The sequence below is a fragment of the Zeus faber genome (genome assembly GCF_960531495.2).
Source record: "Zeus faber genome assembly, chromosome: 1".
Classification (NCBI taxonomy): domain Eukaryota; kingdom Metazoa; phylum Chordata; class Actinopteri; order Zeiformes; family Zeidae; genus Zeus; species Zeus faber.
In genome coordinates, this window is record NC_137193.1 from 19136693 (window position 1) to 19156706 (window position 20014).

The 20014-nt window shown below is 41.3% G+C and overlaps 1 protein-coding gene across 1 annotated transcript in view; it reads right to left on the reverse strand.

Moving 5' to 3' along the window:
- The window catches only part of akap9 (A kinase (PRKA) anchor protein 9), a 76633-nt gene that overhangs the window by 32265 nt on the left and 24354 nt on the right, over positions 1-20014 (reverse strand). Inside the window, exons 9-21 of the mRNA XM_080013354.1 lie at positions 19026-19097; positions 18278-18416; positions 17638-17708; positions 17205-17334; positions 16902-16999; positions 16696-16798; positions 16049-16283; positions 14305-14365; positions 12990-13394; positions 12054-12179; positions 9360-9403; positions 8637-8836; positions 5168-5391 (exon numbers count right to left, since the gene is read on the reverse strand). Of these exons, the coding sequence (XP_079869480.1) occupies positions 5168-5391; positions 8637-8836; positions 9360-9403; positions 12054-12179; positions 12990-13394; positions 14305-14365; positions 16049-16283; positions 16696-16798; positions 16902-16999; positions 17205-17334; positions 17638-17708; positions 18278-18416; positions 19026-19097 (1908 nt within the window). The remainder of the gene's footprint in view (positions 1-5167; positions 5392-8636; positions 8837-9359; positions 9404-12053; positions 12180-12989; positions 13395-14304; positions 14366-16048; positions 16284-16695; positions 16799-16901; positions 17000-17204; positions 17335-17637; positions 17709-18277; positions 18417-19025; positions 19098-20014) is intronic.

Genomic DNA, 20014 nt, shown 5'->3' on the forward strand with positions numbered 1-20014 from the left:
TACTGAGTCCCAGACAAATTTTCAAGATGCTAAGAAAATCACAAGGAGATCTCCTAACTTCTTAAGGGTCGTTCAACGTGTGCTCCTGTCACTGGCAGTCGTTTGATTCAAGATAAGTCAGACTCTCTTGTGATCAGTCTCATCTTCATCTAGGACTCCTGTGGGAATATCAGGTTGGTTTGATGTTATCTTAAATCTTAAGTCTAGCCTCCTATAGTGTATGCTAGAACCACCAAGACCTATCCTTGCAAAATCCTCTTGTGCGTGCACTCAAGGATGGAAAAAGTCTTTGAAAATATCTTACAAGGCTTTTGGTGTATCCCTGCAATTAGAGAAACAAAAATGACCCGCCACGTAGGTGTGTTGGGCACGCCAGGGGTGCTATAGAAGATGCAGCTTCAGTTATCAATAGAATATGCATTAGCAAGTGCAACAACAACAAGGAAAAGGGTTACTTTTGTACATAAATAATTTGTATTAACATGAAGGCGTTGATGTCATTTCCTTTTTTTACAAGATTTATTTATTTTATTCTTATTAGTTAACGTCACACTCAAGTAAGTGGACCGGTTTTGCAAATACAAAGTACAACAAACAAACAACAAAGTACACAGTTAAAAGATGGATCCACTCGAAATAAAATAAAACTATATTATTGACCTATATTGCTCAACATCAGTTTTGTTAATGTCCTCCAGTTTCACAAGACAGACTTTTCCGGTAAAGCCTCTACAAAATAATGCAATAAACCCCTTTACACACACACACACACACACACACACACACACACACACACACACACACCTTGCTGAAGAAAGGTCATACTGTATTTATGACAACCACAAAATAGTAACGCCAACCGCTCTTAGAAGTCAAGCATTACTTAAAGGCATAGATGACACCTTGAGCTTGCATAGATAAACACATCTTAATTTGTGTTAGCTACATCATGTATGGCACCATGTAGCTTCCACAAATTGAGTAGAAAATTCAATATAATTATCTAAATTATTATCTCAGAACACACCGTGTAGATAGGAGATAACATAAGGGCTACAGCAGCCGGAAGTATATCATTCAAATGAAGGGAACATTCAAGAAACATCAAGCAATCTGAATTCAGACAGTGCGAGAACTGAATCTACACATTTCCCACACCATGTAATCCAAACAAAACGGTCAGCTGTAAAGTTCAAACTTACTGTGTATGGAGGGGTGGGCAGGGAGATTTTGGAGATGACTTTAAGCAAGTGACCATTAGCCCTGTGGTTGACGTGTGAGATTTGGGTCTGTACCACCACAGAGTTTTTCTCGTTCAGGGTACTAGTGAGGGGAAACGGTCGTGGTAGAGGCACGCGGGACTCCACTTCGTACACATCCTGGTCTTCGCCTTCCACCCAGATGTTGTTCTGTGTGCTTGAATTCCAGTAGGAACGATATGAATCCATGGCTGATGGGGGGAGCAAGTCAGCTGGTTCCCTTGAAGAAGTTCTGCTTTTTGAAATGATCAGATGGGTCTTCCGAACCCCCTACCATAATCTTGCAGTGCAACCTCCAACAAACACCAGATCCGGAGGGAGCAAAGCCGAGAGAAACGTAGCGCGTACACCTCCCATAAACAGTTCCTACGTACCTGCCTCGAACACAGCTAGAGTAAACAAAGTCACGTCACCTTAATCACATGCTGTCCCTGCTGAGGTAGATCCGGTGCCGGGCAAACATTGAGACGTGGAATCCTCCGGGTAATGCTGACACAACTTGAATGGCAGGAGAGGAGGTAGTACGTCTCCGGAGAAAATGTCATCCTCGGTAGCAGGTGGAATTTACAACACGGATCTGTGGCTGCGAGGGCATTCCCGAACGTGACCCGGGGAGGTAAGTTAGCGCAGAGCCGAGCATTTCTTTTCTACACTGATCTCTGCCTCGCTCCCAGTCTGCTCACTGACCTGCCTCTATTCGAGCAGAGCCGTACCATGGCTCTCGGTGGCGTGCACACCCCCGCGACTGCCCCAGCTCTCCCACTCTCTCTCTCTTTGAAGGTTCATCAACAATGCTGTGCCGCCGTAGCAACCGTGACCCTCAGGGAAGCCTCCCGGGGCCCCCCCCTTAATTGCCTCTTTGCAAGCGGCAGGCAACCAAGGGTGAAGTAACGCCGGTCCGATCTAAGTCTCTCACTCCTGTTTTTTTCCCCCTCCCTTCATCCAGGTCCGCTGCCAGTCGCTCTCCAAATCCTGTTCTTTTATTAGCTCTTGCAATGATACAACTGTTACTCATTTAAGCTTGTTGTCTTTCCTTTTTAGCATCAAAATTAACGATACTGTGTCATTCCCCGCTCTTCACCTTCCCCGAGGCAGACTGTTTTCTCATTTTGGTCCACTGCCTCTCTCCCAGCACACCATACGCTCAAAAAGATTAAATCCCAATGTCCCAGTTTTTTTCCAGAAGCCAGCCAGCGTGTCTGTTTTACTTCCTGTGTTCATAGCATAGAGTAGGATATTGTTCAGCAAAATGGGGAGGGAGGCAGGTGTGGCTACAACCCTCGGGCCAGCAGGTAGATTAGCAAATAGAACACCTTCTGCCTCTCCCTACCTACCTCACTCCCTCCCTCCCTCCCTCCCTCCCTCTCTCGCACTCTCTCTCACACACTCTCTCTTTCTCTCTCCCTCCCTTCACTTTTGCACACGCACGCAGGCACGCACACAGACGCGCACGCGCACACGCACACACACACACACGCACACACACACACACACACACACACACACACACACACACACACACTTTTTCACAGTAGCTTGTCAAACCGGATTCAATTTTTACGCAGTCACAGGCAGCGTAATGGCATTTACAGTATATCGAAACTCTGGTTTAATCTAGGTCCCTCCTTCTCCCACACGAGCGAGCTCACAGTGTAACTTACTAACCCACAATGGGAAGATTGGGTAAGCACAGATCTTTCCTGTTGAAAATAATTTACAACAGCATGGCAACCTTGACACCTTACATTCCTGAGGGGCTCATTACGGTAATTCCTATTTGCAGGGCTGCTTTACAGCCAGAGGAGTGTGATCGACCACTCTTCAATGACAAGACTAATGTCCACTGGATCAATAGCAGCTTGAAAACGATTGTTAGTAATCAACAACTCCTCTAAAGGCTGAAGGATCTCTTTAATTTTATTGTAATTGTGTGAAGCTAGAAGAGATGGTGTAAATATGTTGTATACATAACCCCGCCCATTGTAAAACACCCTTTATTGATAGTCATCCCATGACCACTTAATGCTGGTTCAGAGTACACACAAACCTGTCTTCTGCCAGGCTGATTCAACATCCACGCACACACATAAACAAACACATACATTCTCACAATGAACACATAAATACACTTGGGCAGATTGCCAGAGCAAGATAACAATACATTGCATTTCTTTTGGACCCCTTTCTGTTTCATGATACATTTTTTAAACTAGTGGTAATTTATTTTAATTTTTTTTCTATTTCTTTTAACACAAGACGTTGAAATGTGCTGCTTGGAAGATACATTGAAACGTACAAATGTGGTTAATAACAGCTACAAAATGAAAATAATGTCGCAAATCATTCCCTTTTCTGTGACTCAAACTAAACACGATTAAATGGAAAACATTAAGGTGCTTGAGAAGGGGACTTAAAGCAGCTGCAGTATTTCAAAAATAATATTATATTGTTGAAAAGTAGAACTAAAAAAGTAAACACACTGATTTCATATATCCTATGCAGCAAATATGCACTCAGCAACTCAGATAGATGCTGGAACATTATTGATGCTTGGCCTGAAATTTAGCTATTTTTAGATCGCCAAGATAAGACCCATTTCAGCGTGAGTAATGCTGGAATATAAGCCAAGGGGAAGATGCGCCGTGGAGCCAGTTACCATAACACATGTGATGGCCTAGTAAAAGTAGGCCTGACTCTCTGGCACAGACACTGTGTGTACGCCTGACGGGGTTGGGACCGTTCAGGCCACGCTACGTTCCGAACGCACAGACAAAAGCCTCGTGCGGACGGGGCTTGTATCTATAGGCAACCGCTTGGAATGAGACCGCTCCATTGTGTGTGAATTCTAGACAGGCCAACTTTGTTGCCAGACAAATTCTGCAGTCTCATCCCCATTATGCCTATTTGAACGGCTTAAGAGGACCAAGGGGGGTTAACAATGTTGTGCGTTCACATTTGCATGTTTTTAAAAAAACCCTACGCATGTTCACCGAGAGCTTTCTCTTTTTTTGTGTGTGACTTCACCGGCATCAATACGCCGGTATTCTAACAACATGGACCCCACAGGAACAATGTTCAGGAACAAAGTCAACTCAACAGTTTGATAAATTCATTTTACTTGACAAAACAATACGTGATGCTGTGCTGCTACCATGCACTACACCCCAAAGCCGTAATTTTCTCTCAATAGTAGAGTCCATTGATCAGAGTTCACGGGTATTAACAAAAGCTCACAATGTTAAGGGTAAATGTTACCATTTTTCAAGTAACTTTTTGTCCAGAGGAGGAAGAAAAGTCGACTTCCATTTGGTTTTTATTCACAGTGGGAAAGGTTTAGCAGTCAAGGCAGAGGAGACATAATAGGTAAAGCTCAGGTGAACAATCCATCCATTGGACATTTTTTCTTTTAATTTGTAAATGACTCATTTTATGTTTCCGATAGTTTTATCTATAATGACTGTCGATGATCTCCAGAGCTGAGAGGGAGTAGTTTGGTCCTAATTCATAATCATGAGCGGATCATTGATTAACAGGTACAACTAGCCACTAGCCAATCCTCAATCCACAACTGTTCACTAGCCAACTGCAGATGAGAAGGTTCATGTAAAGCAAGCTGCAGCTCATTGGTGGGTGTGACTACCTAATGTGGCCGTGGCTTCCTAATGTGATGATGTGATCTGATCAGTTCTATGTAAATCAGTGTATCTGATGACGTTGTCAGAATCAGAAAGAAAAAGCAACTAAGATGAACGCACCAGGTGGTGCTCATTATGAAAGTAAAAATAGAAATACCCATTTCTACGTCCGTTTTTTTTCAAAGTGAAAAGACATGTGTGATGGGAAAAGTGATGGTAGAACGATTAAGATTGGACACAGATGCGTAGGAGGGACACCTGTTTGGTGCGTACCTGGTTTGTGGTGTCGGAGATGGCCACCAGCATCCTCTCCAAAGCTGTTTGCAGGCGGACGCTGATGCCCATCAGAAGCTCTTGGTTCTCCAGCTGAGTCTCCGCCCCCATGAACATCAGCCGGTCCGTCAGCTGCTGGGATGACTCAAGGCCCTCGTCCGTCTCAGTCTCTCTGGACCACACGCTGTCGTCCTCCACGCCTGTCTCACCACCATGGAAGGGACCTGGGTACAAAAAAGGGAGTGGATAGCAAAACTGCTTTCAAAATATTCCTGCTGTTTTAGTCATTTAGGTTCACAAAGGATGAGTAAATAAACAAAAAACAAACAAAAAAAACAACAACAAATAAATACAGATAGCAAGATAACTACTCTTTTACAGGTATTTTGAGAGCAGAAGCTATGTTTCCTTCTTCACAGTCAGAAAAATATTCTATAGTTTAAATATAAGATTATACTGAATTTCCCTCCAGGGATTAATAAAGACTAATCTTATGAGTAGTTTCATATTTTAGTTTTAAAATATAAAGATGACAAACTATTTTTGATTGTTAACAGTAGAAACACCGCTTAATGATTTCTACTTAAAGTCAGAGGAACAAGTTCTTCTTGAAAAGGGACTGAAGATTTACTTTCAGTAGCCATATTTCCTCAGGTAAATAAAATGTACCAAACTTCACTCATGCCACCATTAAGATCTATTTCCTTATTAATACATGAGAAAAATAAATAAAAATAAGCTTCTCTTCAAACTTTAAATCAAGGCACAATGTCAAATCTAGAAAAAAAAAAAGGCCTAGTAGAAGAACCAGAACACTTGCATTTACTATTTCCCTTCACCCCATATTTCCTGTTTATTAGATGCTGATCAATAGACCAATGATGCCATCAAAAGATCCCACAGGCAAAACATCAGACACTGTGTTGACGCTGTAGTTTTACCTTCATAGTTTCTGATCAAATGTGTTATTGTAATGAAATTGAATAATTTTATATATATAAAAAACATTTAATGTTTCTCGTTTCTATATTTGGCAATAATAATAATAATAACGATGTAATATCCAGTTAAAAAAAGTTACGATTCCAGGGAGTTTTAAATGTGCTCATGACAATTTTAAAGAAATGTAAACTTTAGGCTTTAAATGTGCCAATCTGCCTTGAGCTTATTATAAACCAGTTTAATATTAGAATAATGTTCATATGGTCAGGGAGTGTAGAGATGTGTACAATAGCTACAAACTGCTCTGCCAAAGTTCACTGTACCCATAAAGTACTGATTGCATATTGATTTCAATCAACATACTAACAAGGTTTATTGTATAATTGATAGTTTGTTGGCAACAATGAATGGCAACAATGTGAGCAGAAATAATTAGATTTTCATTAAATTACACTTCTAGTATGATACAGGGTCTTTACAAATTAAAAGTCCTTCATGACTCATCAGTGTTAAAATACACAGATCGGCCACAACATTTAATCCACTGAAAGGTGAAGTGAATAACATGTGTTGGAAGCAGGAAAAATGGGCAAGCGTAAGGATCTAAGCGACTATGAAAAGGGCCAAATTATAATGGCTGGACAACTGGGTCAGAGCATCTCCAAAACGGCAGGTCTTGTGGGGTGTATCTGGTTATGCAGTGGTTAGTACCGACCAAAGACAACTGGTGAACCAGCAACAGGGTCAAGGGTGCCAAGGCTCATTGATGCACGTGGGGAGCGAAGTCCAGCCCGTCTGGTCCGGTCCCACAGAAGCTACTGTAGCACAAATTGTTGAAAAAGTTAATGCTGCTATGATAGAAAGGTTTCAGAACACACAGTGCATCACAGCTTGCAGCGTATGGGATCAGTCAGAGTGGCCATGCTGACTTCTGTCCGCCACCAAAAGCACCTACAATGGGCATGTAAGCGTCAGAACTGGACCATGGAGCAATGGAAGAAGGTGGCCTGGTCTGATGAATCATGTTTTCTTCTACATCATGTGGATGACCAGGGTCAGGGTGCAATCCAATGGAGCATCTGTGGTATATGCTGGAATAACAAGCCCGATCCATGGAGGCCCCACCTCGCAACTAACAGGACTTAAAGGATCTGCTGCTCACGTCTTGGTACCAGATACCACAGGACACCTTCAGAGGTCTTGTGGAGTCCATGACTCCACAGGTCAGAGCTGTTTTTGCAGCATGGGGTGGAGCTACACAATATTAATGGTGGTTCTAATGTTGTGGCTGATCAGTGTATATCTCAACTAGCACAATTGCTTTGCAGTTTAATTGTAAAGTACTAATAAATCCAAGGCTGGACTTTAGTATTTACAATATATGAATCAATCTTAGGAAACTTCTCGAATGTCTGGTAACAAATGTATTTTCCTTTATTCACCAATTCATTTTATTGAATAAAGTACTTTTTATACCTCTAAGGGATAATAAATGCACATATATTCATTTTTATTTTCTTGCTCTGGAACGTGTGCAACCAGAATTCCAGATAAAAACTTAACAGGTATTTGTGTCCATTTGTGTCTTAGATTGATGATGTGATCAACAGTCAAGTGTGTGCAGTCAAGTTTTATTATTGGTCTTTTAATCATACAGTAGTAACAGTTGCATAGAATTACATTTGGCAGAAGAAAGGTGATAGACCCAACACCATACCAAGAAAATCCCTTCCAACGCATAAATTACAATTATAACAATATTCATAATAAAACAAACATATTGTTCATTGAACAGACATAAGTGGTCTAGTGTTCAGGTTGAATAAAAATGTCTAATCTTGTCACAAAGTTTGCAAATAGTTTTCATTCATGGATCTTATTTATCATTCATTTAGTAATATTATTATTGGGGCCACAGGGCCCAATAACAATAGGACAATAGAACAATAAAAGCGCTGTGTAGACCGCATAGCGGTTCAGCACAAGACAACCACCCAGGAGATGACAGACTGGGGGAGCCCATGCAGTGTTCAAGGCAAACTCTGAAAATCGTGCTGGGTTTCAGAGGACCAAACACGACTAAACTGGACCCTCTTAGTTGCTGCCTGCAGCTATTATTATTCTTATTATTATTATAATTATAATTATTATTATTATTATTATTATTAATAATAACGTTTATATTTTTTCCCTACAGCTAATATATTGTTTTTATATTATTATTTTATAGTACATAATAATATTAATTTCAGGTTGTAAACATTGAATAATAGATAGAAAGTCCCGACATACAAAAGCAAAGTGGGTTTTAATATTCCCCAGAAAAAAATTTGATTGAAATTTTGATTCCATTTTTGTATTTGTCTTTGAAACACAGAGCTATGTTCAGAAAAAGCTTGATCTGAGGTCTTCTGATTTAACTTCACACTGAATACACCTTTTTGAGTGTCGAGGGTGCGTCTTTAAAGTGTAACCCACTTGTAAATTAAAAACCTTTCCTCTATTATGTAACCCTGGAATGACTTGCCTGCGGTATAGACTTTGAAGGGCTCTGTGCTAACCCTCTGCCAGGTGGTTTGTGGCGTGGCAGCGTGGAGCTGCCCTCCGTTGGAAGCCTGACGCAGACTCTCCATGTGGAGGCCCATCGTCTCCTCCGCTGCCGCCGTAGTCTTAAGTACATCCGCCAGAACCTGACGGAGCCTCGCGTTGGCCTCAAGCAGGAGATTCCTAAGAGTGGAGGGGAAAAAAACCCCAAAAGAAAACGTTGGTATTGGTGAGTGTTCGTGAGAATGCTTTAAATATAAAAACACGACTCGACAATAACGGTTGCCCAGTTACCCCAGGCAACAAGATTTTGGCCGTTGTCAACCATCTTGTGTGGTTTCGCTGTCTTGTTGTCAACCAGTGAGGTAGGTATACCTCACGTCTGTTTAGAAATCTTTTCATCAATTTATTAATTGATCTCATTAAATTATAAGATGATTAAAATTCGGCAACCATATTTTTGCACGGTTGCCAACATGGCGACCACTTCCAAAAGTGCTGTGCCCTGTAAGCCACTTTCAACATTAAAAAACAATGAATTATAGACTACTGCAGGAATCCAATATGATAAACATTGGTTATAAGTTCAATTGGAGTTTAATCTGGAGTACTGTATAACCTTAGTAACCATTAGTAGATCACAGAAGCAATCAAACATTTCTATAAGAGCTTTTAGGGGGATCAACAATCAGTGGAGGGTCTCTACCTTTCAGCAGTGACAATGTCCAAACAGGAGAACTCCCTGCCGTCCTGTGACGAGACCTTGCCTCCATCAAACTTCCTGATTCCCTCCTCATCCTCCTCTGCTCCCGTCTGTAACACCTGGACAGGCAGGAGAGAGAACAGAGACAGCAGCCCTGTCATTAGAGAGCCAAAACGTTGTTCAGGATTCCTGAGAGCAGCAGACAGTAATGGACAGGGCGGCAGTAGGAATGGCCATTATTAAAAGCAGATTCAAATGAGGCAGTGCAGAGCGCACAAACGATTCACATACACACTTCCATCTCCCCTGACGCCACTGTGGAGGGAGACACTAGTATCTTTGTGCTGCTATGGCAACAGGTGCGCCTCATTCAAAGGCACTGGTGAGGGGAGCAGCCCCCCCTTTTGGTGAGGAAGCTGAAATGCAGCTTCCCCAGACTGATCAACTTACTGGCTGCCACAGTGGTGGGGGGAGTTCAGACAGGCTGGCACTGATTTCAGTCAAAGCATCATTTGAGTCCACTGGTAAGAGCAGTTTGAGTAAGATTCAATGGAAGTTTATCTTTAAAGGTGCAGTATGTAGAATTTACGGAAACAGACTTGGCAGAAATGGAATATAATATCCATAAGTATGTTTTGATTAGTGTATAATCCCATGAACAAAATAATCATTGTGTTGGCGTTACCTTAGAATGAGCCGTTTTTTTTAATTAAATAGGGAGCGGGTCCCCTTCCACAGAGGGGTCCATGTTGCACCGCCATGTTTTATACAATAGCCCAAAACAGACAAACCAAACACTGGCTCTAGAGAGTGCCTTCCGCGTTTTCCGCCAGTCTCGTGGCCACCGTTTCTTCCAGGGAGGTCGCCATGATGCGCCACCATGGGGAGGGCAATTCAGTTGGTTGCAATCTGCAACGTCACCGCTAGATGCCACTAAATTAACACACTGTAGCTTTAACACGCTAAAGGTTTTCCACAGTGGGTGCTCAGATCCAACTGATATGCTTAAATATTTTATCCTTATAAAAAAAAAAAAAGGTCATGGAAATTACATGGTTTGAATTGTCAGCAACATGTATGTATAAATATGTACCATGACCTGCTGTGAAGTATCGGCTTGAAAATATTTACAGCACCATGAAATTAATAAATCATTACACTTTAAACATGTCATTATGCTTGTTTATTAGACAAGAATACTAGCTGTAAAACCATAAAACAGCATATTTTAAAAACATAATCGGTGAAATAAGGTTTCACCATTGCTCCCACAGGTGGTAAAGGAAAACACAGACAAGTGTAAACTTACTTACTCGATACATACTTTTTTTTTTAAGCAAAAAAAAAGTATGTATCCAAGTGCCCATCTAGTCCCAGTGCCTAATATTCGCCAATTTCTTAAATTCAGATATAATTTATACAGTACCTGAATGGAAATAACACTATAAATACTATGGAATACTATGGAGGGTGCATTAATGATTTTGTCATTCTTATTTAGGCTACTTGTCATTCAATAAACTATGTTTTAGAACTTGAGCCTTGAACATTGGTGCACTAGCAAAGCGCCTTGGAACGACTCATCACATTAAGAACATTGAGCCTGGCAGCCACTGCTTTCATGCGAGTATTGCTTAATCATGGAATAAATGACTAGTGAAAGGGCTGACTGGCCACGAGTTTAGGTCTTCAAGGCACAAGCGTTGCTTTGGTCAATGATCCTGTGAGCACGAAAAGTAAGACTCTGCATTTCTCAATAAAGAAGCTCTTTACCTTCTTTAGTAACAGTGCAGCCAAAGCACTGACATAAATAACTTCTCAAGACTCTGAGTCTGTGGCTAAATACCATTCATTCATAAATAATAAACAGTTGCATATTCTGTCAAATGTCTACCACTGAAATGAGGAATATAATTGTGTCAACAACATTGACTTGGGTTTGTAGTGAAAATAATTGTGGGTGAAGATGAAATAAAGGTGGTGAAAGACTAGGATATAAGGATTAGGAATACCATGACCTTAAATTCGGTAAGATTTTCTCCCAACAAATAGTTTCAGGCCGCCACCCTTTTTGGAATTTAAGGTCAGTACGGCTACACTGGAGATTTGGCACGGGACCGTTCGGCTGTCCCAACACACCACTAGGACTGACTGTTGAGTCCTTGTTATCTGTTTTCCCAGCACGACAAATACAAGGGGAAAACCAACCCTTAAGAAGCCTCCATGAAGATAAAGGTTTGCAAGGTAAGACCAACACTAGACCAATCAGACATTCATTAAATAGGATAAAAAAAAAAAGGCCTAGATTCAATCCCAATCTTTTCATCATAAAAACTATGCACACAGTGAAATGTGGGGCAAATGACACTTGGTTTAGCATAAACATGCACATACAACAGAGAGGTTAACTAATCCAATGCATACAGAACCTGCTTTCCAAAGCAGTACATCTGCAATGGCATGACACAGTTGCTTTTCTCATCTGAAATCAATGAACCGCTATTGGTCAGTAATGCGGTTAAGTGCAGTCTGCAGAATACGAGGTGAAGCTCCACTGACCTGCTCGGGTCCCGATTCCGTTTTCCAGAGCTGCTGCTTCAACCCGGCCACCTCTGCAGCCCTCTCCCGGAGCTCCCTCTCCAGTCTCTCTCTCGCGGTGTCCTCCATCCTCCAGCCCTGAATGGGGGAGCTCCCGGCGGGGGTCTCCTCCGCCTCGTCCTCCTCCGACTGAGTCTGAATGGAAGTGCTGGTCTGGCAGGAGCGCTTGCCAAGCCGTGCCAGTTCAGTGCGCTGGGCGAACTCCACTGACATCTGAACTATGACCTGTCGGGAGAGTTTGGGAGCCGTTGGAAAAAAGCCACGGGTTGCAGAGTGACGTGCACAGAGCAGAGAAATAGTCAAAGATTTTTCAGAGCTTCTCTGCTCGCAACTGTCAGTGTGGTGAGTCACAGGGCTAAACTAAACTAAACTTCTTAACAGAGTTCCCGGCGACAAGATGTTGTTCTGTGATTAAAGCCGCTATGTTGCCGTGACTTCTGGGGTGCCGCCGCTGACCAGAGATGGAGAAAGAATTTGCCTCGGGCGTCTTTCTACCATAGTAATAATAAGCTCCTTTCAAGATCTTTAGTTGAGTTGAGTATAAGTGGAAGATGAAAATGTTTCCATTACTGAGCAATCTATGCAAGTAACAAATGGGGTTAGTATTGCAAACTAGAAAATTAAGATTTATAGCTGATAAAAAATAAATAAAAATTCTAACCATGTGACGATTGTAAATCAACATAAAGCAGTTCAGTGTGGTGGTGAGAACTGAATAAAGTTGTGAAACATCTTCCTTTTAGAGGACACTGTTTTAACATCTTCACCAGTCATCAAATAAATTGAAAATCATTTGATTATTTAGATGATTTTTTTTTTCTTAATTATATTTATGAACATATATCAAAAGCAAATTCATAAATAACTTGAAATTTGCTTACCCCCTGCAAAATATTTTTTTCCACCAATTTCCGTCGTTGAATGACAAAGCATTGCATTTTCTTTGATCTTAAAGCTCAGTTCCTCTGTCTGTCAGTCATGTTATCGTCATAAATAGTATGGTTTAAAGTCGTTGGGTACAACGTGGCCACATACCTTAGCGACCTCCTCCTCCACTTGCTCCCAGTACCGCTTCTCCTCCGGAATGGTCCGCCCCCCACCCTCGGGGCCTTTGACAGGGCGTCCGTCCTCGCTGACGCCGCCTCTCTCCTGCCCCTTCTTGCCTGCCACACCTCCCTCTCCCCTCTCCTCATCTTCGTCGTCTTCTTCTTCTTCTTCTCCTCCTCCTCCTCCATCCCTCCCCTGCTCCCTCCCCTCCCTCAGCCTCCTCAGCTCAGCATTGTGCTGCTCCTTTAGGGCGGACACCTCCTGGACGTACTTGTTGTACAGCGCTTTCCTCAGCGTCTGCAGCTGCGTGGTCAGGCCCGCGGACCGGGCTGACCGGCGCTGTTCAGCCGCCGGGCCTTCCTCCTCCTCGGCATCTTCCTCTTCGTCCAGGCGCTGCCGATGACAAAGACGATAAAAAGAAGAGGACAGAGAGAAAGAATTGCATGTGGATGAGTAGGGAGGTATGGGGATATACTGTAAGAGGGAATGTTGAAAAGGAGATGAGTAGGCTGAGGAGGGCAAAAATAAAGCATGGCACAGGACAAAATACCAGGGAATATAAGCGAGCAACAGTGTCTGAGCTTTTTGTATAGCTCCAACCATGGAAGCCTTAACCAGATACAAACACAGCGCTGTGTTCTCTCCAGACCCCACAGGGATTATGAGGGGATAAATAGATGTCTTGTATCATACGAGCGATTTGTTTATTTTTTCTGTCACATATACAGTACACTACCAGTCTGTCTTCATTACATCCTCAGCAAGACTACCCTCCACTCAGCTCTACGAGATTCGACACAAAACCACGAGCGTGCCACATCAGTCACTGGACCTTGGAGTAAAGAGAGACTGACTGAGCCTAAAACAAGCGAGAGATAGTGGAAATAAGCTTCAGTGGTGTGTGTGTGTGTGTGTGTGTGTGTGTGTGTGTGTGTGTGTCTCTGCGTGTATGGTGGGGGGTGGGCACTAAGTCACACAATGCACCATCAACGCTGCCGACCAAGTTTAGAGTGAGTGAAATTGGTCTGCCCCTAGCACGCTAGCGTAGCAGGTTACATATCCCCTACAACCCTTTAGCCGCGTTCCATTAGATACAGAACCATTTAAAGCGTTGGCCTCCGGAGTATCTGGGGCAGCTCCTCGTCTGGAGGCTACGAGCGTCTCTGGCCCCCCAACCCCCACCCCACCTCGCCTTCGCCCTCTTTAAGTGTCACACGACCTTAATGCAAACACACATTTTCAGATTTCAGGGTGTGGTGGACATTTTTAAGATTTGTTGTATTATAGGAAGAGGAAGACAAACCTTTACATCCCCAGCGTGCTTCTCCAGTGTCTCTGAGCTGCACTGCTGAATACCAGATGAGCTAGAAGACGAATTAAAACATACAAAAAGAAAGAAAAATGTTTTCACTACACAGCCATTTCCGGCTACTCTTAATTATGCTTCCATCTTTGGAAACATAGTTAAAATAGCTTTTATTAGAGGAAAATAATTTGACAGGCGACGAGTCAAAAAATTCAAGTATAGATCAAACAGTAGAGGGCAGTAAGGTATTAGTTTCTTATACTCCAGTCTTAAGGACAGTGTAACACATTAATATTTAAGATAAAAAAAGTCTTTAATAGCAGGAAAGGTTAAAAAATATTAAAATCCTCTCAAAGGAATGGCCTCCATTTTGTTTTTAGTAGCAAGAATATCAAAAGTATGAAAAAAATCATCTCATCCAGTTTTCAATTTGGTCTATACTTGTTACTAATACCATTTACAGTTTTCTTCGAAGGGCTGTATCTTGATATATGGATGATACGAATGTAGTTTAACTCAAACATAGACACATAGAGTAAAGCTGGTACTGGAGAACTGAAGTCATTACTTTTAAATGCATTTGATCTTTTGTGACAGATCTTTTCATCTTCCATCCTTTTCAGTGCCTGAATGATTTGCACCTGTAAGTAGGCCATGTGACAGGCTAGTAACAGTGTTTTGTAGGTTAGTGGGATAGCAACAGGGGGTGCACAGCGCTTATACAGCACTTTGTGAATGTTCAGTCGTTGTTGTTGTTGTCACAGGAATGGATCTCAGTTAGACTTCACATTATACAAAGCTCTTTCTAGAAGCACTTTATGGTATAAAACGATACGGTCCAAATGTTTCCAGATTGTTAACCCCTTTGTCTCGTTCATATACTGGATTATATACTTGTTACCTGTTTTTTTCTAAACTCAACTTGAGCTTTGGATTTTAGAGTGGTTGTTTTATATGGATTTATGTCTTTCTACTTCATATTTTACAATAAACAATATAAGAAAATAATATAAAACACAATTTACTGGCAAAATTAATTTCAGCATAAATAAGTGAATACAGAGTCAAACAAATAGAATAAAATATTTGGCATAAAAAAAACCAACCAATAATAACTTATTTAATGTGCATTTTGGAAGCCAATCTTACTGAAGGCAACCATGAGGAGACACGTAAGCATTAATTAGAAAAAGAAGGACAGGAACATAATTTTAATCTCCAGAAACAAAATGAAGATGATGCAATAAATAAAATACTACAATAAGTATAAGTTAGCTCTAGCGTTTTGTAAATCTCAAATAGCATGAGTGGTACTGAAGCTTCTGGAATTTCTCTGGCGGATGTTATCAGCGTCACCGTGCAATGATGCACGCTGCTCATTTCAAACAAAGCAGTGGGACTGGGGGTGAAAACCAAGGAGGTTGCAAAAATCTACAATTTGGAATCAAACAGAAGCGCTCTGGGGAATAGAGGCAAGATTATATTATTTCCTGATGACGGCCTCTGTACTCAGTGGGATAATTAGAATGTTACGCCTGAGCTCCATTATGAATCCCAATCTTTATTAGAGACCATTAAGGAGAAATATGAGCTCTGCTGGTGAGTTTTTATGAGAAAAGGATCACCAGAGGCCGTCTACTAGAAACATTTAAGGGGATGGATTATATGGAGAAAGTATCATTTGTATTCGATATGAATACATTATATTGTCATATCATTTGAGGTTCATTAAAACAGTCACCTGAACTGGATTTGGGTGCCTGTGACCTCCTGGAGACGCTGCTCCAGCACGATGAGTTCTGTGGTGTAGCGCTCCTCCGTCTCCGACGCCTGGTGCTGGTAGTAGGTACGCAGGCGCTCCACCTCCTGCCGGTGGCGCTCCTCAAGTTGGAGCTGCTTCTCTTGGGCTTCAGCCTTCAGCCTCTCCATGGCCTCGGAGTGGTAGTCTGGCAGCGGGCCAGTCTGCCCCCCCAGGTCTGTCCAAAAGTGAGGAAAATGTTACTTATGTTGGAAAAGCAACGTCATAGCTTCGAGATCACGCCACTGCAAGTCTTACTTATTCCCACAAATTAGGGATAAGAATAGAGGAAACAGAAACTGAATGCCAATATGAGATTACAGACTATACAAATACAACAGAAAACAATGAATATCAAAGAGATACAGTACATTTACATTTTTGGAGACAAGATTTATAATAAATAATAATAAATGTTTGCAGATTACATAAGAACCCTTGACAGGTCAACAAGTGTTCAAAACTAATCAATAGCATAAAAAGTGTGTTTTAGTTTCATAAATGATTCACAAGGAAAATACCTGGATTATCATCAATTATTCAATTAATCACGCATTGGTTTATATTTACAATGAATGTCGTAGATGTACCTTTGAAAGCGGAGGTGCTGCGGCTCCCAACCTGCTCACGGAGGTTGCCGATCTCCTTGGCACTGCGTTTCAGTTCGTCATACGCCGTCTGCATCGCCATCATCTGAGAGAACGAGTGTATGTCCAGCACAAAAAAAGGAACATTAACTTCCAGCATGTTCGGTCTGCACTCCTGAAAGAAGCACTAGCTCGAAGCATAAAACCACCTTATTGCCGTCGGCTCGTAATTGAGCCTGAAGTTGTGACAGTTGTTCGTGTTCCTGTTCAATCTTTTCCTTTGCCTGCCCAAGATCTCTGCACAGAACTACAGTTGGACAAAGAAGGAGGAAACGGAAATGAATTAATACATTCAAATATTTGAATCGTTGAACTTGCATTTGTAGGAAACAGAAATTGCTGCATTTATCATACATCTTATATTTGCCTCAACCTTTGTAACATGCTTTGTAGTAATTTTTGCACTTGTATGAACTTTTATAATCCGTTTTTATCTACAGAGCTGACGTCACCTTGAGCCTCAAACAGCATGGAGGATGAATCCCCAAATCCTTGTTTTTCCACCAAAGGGTCAGATGAGCCCTGTGCATCTGTCTGATGGGCAAAGTCCGAGAACCCTTCTCCAAAAATATTTGAAAGAGACTAATGGAGGAGCAGAAACAACGATGAATCACAAACAAAGACCACAGGGATAATGGGGTGTAACAAGTAGAGTGTGGCAACATGAATTTCTCAAAACTAGATCCATGTGTAGATTGAAATGAGCACTTAATGGAACTACATGGCAAGTGTTTTTATTTGTCTCTTCATGAGACAGAGATAAATATCCTTCATTTATATAACGGTTAATTAAAATTTGGGGTTTTCTTAATGTAAATTAGCAATATTCAGTTATATCTGGATAGTACTTTCCAACAACTGTAATACATTGGCTATTATAATTACCAGAATAAGACGGTTGCATTCTTCTGACACAGCTTGCACCAAGCTCTGGCTTTTGAAGATGTTTGGCTCATCTAAAAATACAGAAAATAAAACAGTATGTTATAATACCAAGCAAATTATAACACATAAGAAGCATTAAGAAAAAAGCATATCATTATCAAGAACAGATGAAGACAATCAGAGATACTACTACTACTAGGGTAGGGCGATTGTGACAAAACCAAATATCATGTTTTTGTTTTTTTTACAAATACCTTGATATTGATCATGTCAAATCAAAATTTCGGGGATGACTATTGGTGCTCTCATACGATAATCCTCTGAATGTAGTACCCCTGGGTATTAATAGTGTTATCTTGATGAATCTTATCGTACATTCACACACAATAAATATTTGAGAAACAATCATTAGTTAAAACGAGCCACATCATGTGGATATTATGACCAAGCAGGTAGAACCACTGATTAGAAAAACAACAACAGTGTGGAAAGGTGCATTACTTTACTGTGATGACCCTTAAAGACAACATTTAACTATATAGGATAGTTACCCATATCTATTCTCATGTTGCGATCACGATATTGTATAGATACATTACCCAGCATTCATGCAAAACCACTAAATAACACATTCACTCACCTTGCCCTTTCAAGTTCTTTAGTTCCATCTCGAGTGTGTGTGTGTGAGCATCCGTCTGCTCCCTGAGCAGTTCCATTTGCGCAGCGTGGATCTGAGACAGACTGATGTGCTGTGCTGCGAGCTGCAGCCTACACTCCCCCTAAACCGCAGGAAACAACCATTTCATAGAAATATCAGTTCACCGAACAGAAAAGTACGGTATCCACTTGCCTACCAAGAGATTGAGGCTTTGACATCTTTCCGGCGTTCCCTTTTCCAGCCAACTGACTCGTTCACTCCTACTCGTTCCCTCCCTTATTCACATCACGCCACAATGATAATTTGAGTTTTCATTACGTTTGATGTCAGATCAATTTTCAATCACTGCGCATTTTAATGAGGAGCATCATCCCGACGCTTTGTTATTAAACAATATGCCCCCATCACCTCTCTGACACAGCCCTGCAAAGCATGCTCACGCCGGTAAACACTTGGTATGGCTTTGAAAAATTAATGTAGATTAGGGATGGTGATCGCCTGGCAACCCAATGCTGCACAAAAAAAACAAAAACGGAATAAATTATCCTCATTTCCGAGTTGGAGATATGACGCACACAGCCCATAACAATGTGACTGTTAAAATCTCTGAAAATCGGTCTAGGGCGTTATTTTCATTTTTCTAATTTGAGGGCCCACACGCTCATGGATCAAAAGAGAAGGACGCAGAAATGAAAGCAGAGCGCAGGATTTCAGCTTGGGTGACGTTTACATGTTCAGTTGTCCGCTCTTCATCCTCCTCCCTGGGCTCCACCACAAGCTCCAACCCATCTCCTCTCCTCACCTGAGGAGGCAAGCAGGAAAAGGGAACACCACAATTGGGTTGTATAGATCAAACTATAAAGTCGTGGACACTTTGGATGTCAATGGGTTCAAATAATTATGATTAAATGGAACACCTCCAGGGAGGCATTGAATATATGAGATGAGATGTTATTTAGAATGATAGGACTTACAATTGAAATGAGTATTATCATTTAAATTAAGTATTTTTTGTTGTATTTAGGTATAGACTTTTCTAATGACATTGCCACTATACTGGTCTCATTAAATACAGGGTGTCAGTAAGCAAAAAAGCACAAAACAAAACTGGATGCCATATGTTCTAGGATGTGTCAACTAGATAAATTATACTCCGGTTAAAAGGGTGTGTGTGTGTGTGTGTGTGTGTGTGTGTGTGTGTGTGTGTGTGTGTGTGTGTGTGTGTGTGTGTACACACACACACACACACACACACACACACACACACACACACACACACACACACACACACACACACACACACACACACACACAGTTGATGAATTTTTTTACAGTCACGCAACAGCAATATTTTTTTAACATGCAGCGCATCCGGTGTAGTTTGGCCATGAACAAAGAACAGAAAACAGGAAAGGAAAAGAACTACAGTGCAGACATCGCTTCAATTCACTCCAAGTAACTATGGAAAGAGTGAATAAGACAGTTTTGTTGCTTTTCTAACTCCCTCGTCCTTTTAAATGAGCCATTATTAGCTTTGAAGATGAGCAACATGAATGTGATATTGAATATTGCATATTGGCAAATATTAAATGTAATCTTAGATATAAAAAAATAGACTAGGAATGATATGATTTATGAATATTTTGAGGCTGTAGATGGATAATGTTCAATGGGCAGGTAATGTCACACATTGGATTGCTCAAAATGAAAGCCACAGAA